Source organism: Elaeis guineensis, chromosome 1 (assembly GCF_000442705.2).
Source record: "Elaeis guineensis isolate ETL-2024a chromosome 1, EG11, whole genome shotgun sequence".
Classification (NCBI taxonomy): domain Eukaryota; kingdom Viridiplantae; phylum Streptophyta; class Magnoliopsida; order Arecales; family Arecaceae; genus Elaeis; species Elaeis guineensis.
Window position 1 is genome coordinate 11,017,268 of NC_025993.2, and position 6,099 is coordinate 11,023,366.

General features: G+C 37.8%; 1 protein-coding gene across 1 annotated transcript; it reads right to left on the bottom strand.

Moving 5' to 3' along the window:
- Positions 1-237: 237 nt before the first annotated feature.
- LOC105037965 (UPF0481 protein At3g47200-like) lies at positions 238-5,833 on the bottom strand. Its single transcript, XM_010913608.4, has 2 exons — positions 5,728-5,833; positions 238-2,211 (listed from the first exon to the last, which is right to left on the bottom strand). The coding sequence occupies exon 2, from the start codon at positions 2,201-2,203 to the stop codon at positions 608-610; it is 1,596 nt and encodes a 531-aa protein (XP_010911910.1). The 5' UTR covers positions 2,204-2,211; positions 5,728-5,833; the 3' UTR covers positions 238-607.
- Positions 5,834-6,099: the final 266 nt, after the last annotated feature.

Genomic DNA, 6,099 nt, shown 5'->3' on the forward strand with positions numbered 1-6,099 from the left:
ATCATCCATTGTTGGTGAAAATTAGCTACTCGATGAAGTACTCCTCATTTGATTCACTGTGCTGCGATAACTATGTCCAAAACTTGTTGGACACAACTTTTAAAAGAAATGTAATAATTAAACAACACTACAATTTCCAAAACTGATGTTTTTGAATATTAGAGGGAGAAATGAGGCAAACCCATAGATTTTGTGCATAATGCCCATTAAACAGATATATTATCAATAGGTGTTCTCAAGTAAAATGCATTTAAAATATCAAGATGAAGCTTGACCAGATGAAGAGTAAACAAGAGCAAAATTTAATTCCAATACCATGTGCTAGAGCATGGACAAAACCACATTATAGCCACTGGCTAACTTCCTAGCAAATAAAATACCAACTATGATACATCACAGCAAATTATTTTTTATGAGGTCAACAATAGCCAACTGCATTTATCTATACTACCTCGCAACCCCACTTAACCATCTAGTTTCTATTCTCCCCATATAAACAAAAAATTCTCCACTATCTATGTTTGGAGGGAATCCTTTCTTACCTACTCACCCTTCAATTAGATCTGTCTGTGATCCATGCTTGCATAGGAGAGCAGGCCAAAAACACCTATGAAGAGCGAAAGTAGGACATAGTTGAAAAGATTGCTTGCTCAACAGTCAGCAAGAGAATAGCAGTGGCTGCCAACACCGAAATTATAGTCCATGGGTTGCCAAAATAATCTCGCCTCAGCCCAGCAAGCCATTCGTGCCATTTGAATTCATAAAACTTGTCTACTCTATAAATTACTTCCGTAATCTCTTTTTCAAGGTAGTTACTTTTCCAATCAAACTGTATCTGACTGCCTAGTTTATTGAAAAGTTCTGCTGCTGCTTTATCATTGCTCAATTTGTGTTGTAGTATGCCTTCCAAGCGGAGCAATCGCACGTCCTCAGCCTGATTGATGATGCCATCCATAAAAGATATGTATGTCATGATGTACATCTCAGTTTTAGGATAGCATTGTTCGAAAGCCATGAGGTTCCGTAAGAGATGACTAGTATAGCCATAGATTTGTAGAGGTGGTATCTCCATCCATCCGCTTTTAAACATTAAACACAACCTCAAGAGGCATAGTAGTGGCGCGATCCTCAGCCCCCTCTGCTTGAATTTTATGTTCAAGAAACTGTCTGCCCATTCGTTCCTCTTAAACTTCACCCCAACTCTGTCGAGCTCCATTGCATTAGGAGTCCACTTGGGCGTAGATGGCAGAGCAACTTCCAATTCCTTCCACTTGGGCCCCTTCTTTGGAAGCTTCCCCTTGCATTCAATTGCACGACGAATCCATCCTGGTGTCTTTGCTCGCTCTTTAATTGAAGGGGTCCGAGATGAATAAAATAGATGAAGCAGATGATGGTAGTCGTCGGGGAGCCCTTTCTGGAATGATTTGGATTTCTGGGGATGGATGTCCTTGAAGAGGTGGAGAGCAAGGTCAACCAGATTAACCTCTCCATCCTTCGGTGATTTGAGATGATGGAATAGCAATTGGATGACGAAGAAAGGAATTTGGTTCTCAAGCTTGAGCACATCATAAACCACTATATTAAAAGTGGATTGCCCTGCCTCATATGGGATCTCAAGCTGTTCATCCCCCTTCCTCATACTTAAAACCGTCCCATCTTCCCCCAGCTCAATCTTCCACTCTCCCTTCTTCTTGCCCTCATCCTCCTCTGTTGTCTCATCTTCCATCCCCTTCTGCCACATTTTTAGCATGAGATGAATGATGAAACAGCCATCAAGCAACATCATCGATGCCAAGTTTTGGGCATCCAGCGATGGAGGGAGTTCCCCAGAGTAGCAACTCCGGATCTTATCATCCTGTTTCTTCATCTCTGACAGGCATTTACCCAACAATCGATTTTGAAGCTCTTCACCTCCATGACGCGATAGAAGGTGCCCAACACACCGCCACTTGTGGTCCTGCATGACATAACTCGAATACGGGTACGCATAGTGAAAAGGTCCGAAGCAAGTAACCATTGGTTCATAGGCTTCGGGATCCAACCGTCGGATGTGCCCAGGGACCCTAAAGATGGTGCATGGGTTGCCAGGGTGGTCTACGGGGCGTGATGAATTTACTTTTCTGCACACTTGCTTGATCCACGCCTCATCGGTACAGCTACGAGGTGGAGGTGGTGGCGGGGGCTTAGGTATTCCTTCTTCCATGCTACAACCTGATTTATAGAGTGCAAGACCGAGTTACCATAACTTTTAAGATAAATTATCTAATAGGCATTTAGTTCAAAAATTAAAATAATTCATTTGCTATGAGAAAAATTCTGTAGTTGCTGCTCGCAACCTACTTTTATCATATAATATCTTGAACATGGGCCGAACAAATTTGACAGGATGCTTGATGTATTTAAATTATGTAGGCAATGTTATGAAAGCAATCTCAAGGATTTAATTATTTCTCATGCACAAACAAGCAAAAATTTCAAAATTAAGAGTTCTAGACATATACTAAGAAAAAATTTTCCCTGTGGTTCATTCAAAACCATATGACATCCATGATCCAAGAACTCCAAAAGAAATTCACTGGAAAGCAAGCATTTAAAAACAAAACAGAGTTGGCAGTATTTGACCACAATTCAAAAAAGGTAAATAAAAGATGAATCCTCAAAACTAGAATAACTAAAATAATAAAGAAATGAAATTTGAATTATCTCTCATATAGGAAATAAAAGATAAATAGAATATAAAAAATTTACATCGTATCATCAAAAGTTCCAACTTCTAATTAGTAAAAGAAAAAATTGAAGAATCTCATTGAGGATTCATCTAATTTATGACATTTTTACTAAAAATTTCCATCCCTTTTTTTTAATGACATTCTCTTCTTTGTTGAACAGAGAATTTGATGACCATTTTATATTTAGTCCCATTACAGGTACACTTACGCATTATTATATATATATATATATATATATATATATATATATATGTTACTAAGTGTTAAACAAGTGATCTGTCGATAAGACTTGGCATGAAATGCTAATGATGTAAAAGTGGAAGCTTCACTCAAAGGCTACATGGGCTGTGCATATCTTTCAGCGGACATCCTTTAAAATGCAAGAGATAAAAAAAAAGAAGTTAAGTTGCATCACCAAATTAAATTTGGTATTTGAACCATCTAGCCAAAATGGGGTATCCATAAGTAAGTTGCAAAGCAAAGTTCATCATGAATCATGTTGCCAGGGCCTATGTGACATCCTTATCTGGCCTTCTCCTTTACAAGAAAATGGTGATTACAGTCACCTCATCCGTCACGAAAATGCTATGTACAAGTGAAGAGCACTATCAAACCATGGCATCAGTGTTGGAATAACTATCATGAAATGAGTCATAGCTAAACAAGGTGCCAATAAGAGGATGGAGCGTGCTTTGAGATCCCATGCCTCCCACACCATTCAAAAGGGTCTAGGTTCCCAAGATCAGTTTTCTCATTGATAACATCTTCAACTGGTTGTGATCTAAATCAGCTCTAATCATCCATGGGATCCCACCAATGTCACGCTGAATTTATGTCTAGCTAATTCCACTCCATACTTACACTTTTTATTTTATGTTTTTTTATTTAAGAGTATCGCTGTTAGGATGCTACTGTATCTTTTGCTTCCTAAAAGAAGAGCTTATGTTATCTTAACTTTTGCAGTGTTTTTATAAACAGAGGCAGTATATGGGCACGAGCAGGTGTCATGAGGTCTTCCCATGCGGTTAAGAGATCTCTTATGTATGCATATGTAGGAGACATACAACATCATAAGTTCTTCATTACTTTAGTTGCATTACTTTCTATTCGACCCACGGATGTAATGAGCTGGTGGTAAGATGATTACCACAAAATTTTCTATGACAAAAACATATGAACAATAAAATTGCAAAACATTGGAGCCCCCAAACCATATTCCTTCAGACTTTTGACATAATGATTTTACAAACTAATAATTTCTCAACTGATGTACTATATATGATCTGCCAATCAAGTCATTCATAGCTTTTAAAATATACAAATTGACTAGTAGCCCTTGTTGACACGGTAAGATATTTAGACAATATAATGCTGATTTTTGTACAGCTATTATGAGAGTTCTACATATGCATGCCGGGATTCTCACAACTAAAATACGTTAAAATACAGATATTTGTTTGGATATTTAGTGACATTTAATGTAGAGGCATAGATTTTTATTTACATATTTAAAATTCACATGTTATTACATTTGTTTCATTTTTTAGAGATTTGCAATGGACTTGTTGGAATACAAGTCCATGATGAAAACACTAAAAATTTTTTTATATTATTTTTTTAGAGAATTTTTTGACTGTTATATCTAATTCCATACCCCCTTCCGAGTTTAAATGGGTCAGGTAACGCACCCCATTAAAGTTGTGTACTCGATGAGTTGGCCAAAATTGCCATCTTTAGAAAAGATGGCCTTCTCAAGTTGCTAAAAGGAGTTCAGAGCCCTATGATAGTTATTGGGTGAAAGTAACAGGAAAAAATCATTCCTCTTTCGGCTCCATAGTGGTAGACAACCTGTGCGGTTGGTTTGATAGTGGTCTGATTATTTCGCACCTCATACTTGGACCTTGCCTTTTAGTAGATCAAAGGCTTCAAATATGGCATATTTTTTAAAAAATATGAATTTATAAGGTGGATATTGTAAGTCAGGATAATTAAGATAAGATTCTCCTTTCCATCGAATGTGCTCAACACCGACGTAGGAAAGATAAAAATCTAAATTATTGTTGTTTGGGCATGGGACATCATATCTAGTCTAATCTTCCTCTTGTTTGTTGGGTATCACATTGTATGTCCTCATCCAAAGAGGATGATTTTAACTAAGGCATACCTCAGGGACATAAAGTGGAACTCAGTATATCTATAGATGTACAACCTAGTTTACTAGTTGGTGCTTGTTCTAATTTAGCAGCAGAGGTGGCAGAAATTTAGCTAGCCAGAAGTCCCAACCTGATGTAACCCTATTTGGGTTGGACTTGGATCCAAGATGTTGGTCAGATTTTCTAACCCAAACTTCAAATGAGTTGAATATCCATGGATTAAACCTTTGACCTAATACTTGGGTCATGAGAGCAGAGCTCAATTTGAATTGACATATTTTAAGCTTAAGTTGAGTCATAATCTTTTGGTTCGAGAGCACTTGACTCAATGTCCAGTCAGGTCAGGAATGGTTGAAGGTTTTGGATGTTACTGTACTTGACCCAACACAAACTCAATATTCCTTCCACCTAATTAGCAGCTTAATATATTTCTCTACCGCAGCTCCATTGCCCATCAGCATCTACATGTGTTCCAGCAACCATTCAACATCTCGGAAAGAATACAAAAAAAAAAAAAAAGAGTCATATAGCATGGGCAAGAACAAACTCAATTAAGGTTAAAAACCCAAAAGAAAAGAAAGGAATGGTTGAAGTTAAAAAGAAATGAAGGAAAAAAAAATGTTGTGAGAACAAGATCTGATATTATATGTGACCCAAACTCTTATCAGCGACCGTGGTATATTCGATAGTCTAGCATCTCAAACTGACAAATTATGGATATCTTGGGAAGTTAGTAGACATGGTTTGTCGAACCAAAAAACACCCAAATTAGAGGTACCGCACATGCTAATGTAAACTTAAGAGGTAAAATAGCAAGAGCGGAAATCCAGAAATCACCAGCGTACCAACGGTTTGCGTGTCTCTCTTTCTTCTGCGCTTCCTCGTCACCTCTACTGTTCACTTCCTTTTGGTAGAAACTACCGCTCCTCTTTGTTTCTCCTCCATTCTCTGAGATCTATCAATATAAATAAACGGCAGTTGATACCCGTCTACTTTTATTTTAATTCACCAGCGTAGACTGGATCCAAATTTCGTGCCGGAAAATATTGACGCTATTTTTTCTTGGGTAAGATTCGCCTGTGTTTCAGTTTTAAAAGCATGTCGGTTGAATTTATTAAAAAACCACTCGAGTCTCCAGCTGCGTATACACGACATCCCACAAATCTGTCGCCGAAATGGGCTCGGTTATTACCTTCCATTTCCAAGTGTTGGATGCA

Bases quoted from the DNA above. Each gene is read 5' to 3' on its own strand.
- LOC105037965 (XM_010913608.4), bottom strand. From the start codon at position 2,203: ATGGAAGAAGGAATACCTAAGCCCCCGCCACCACCTCCACCTCGTAGC.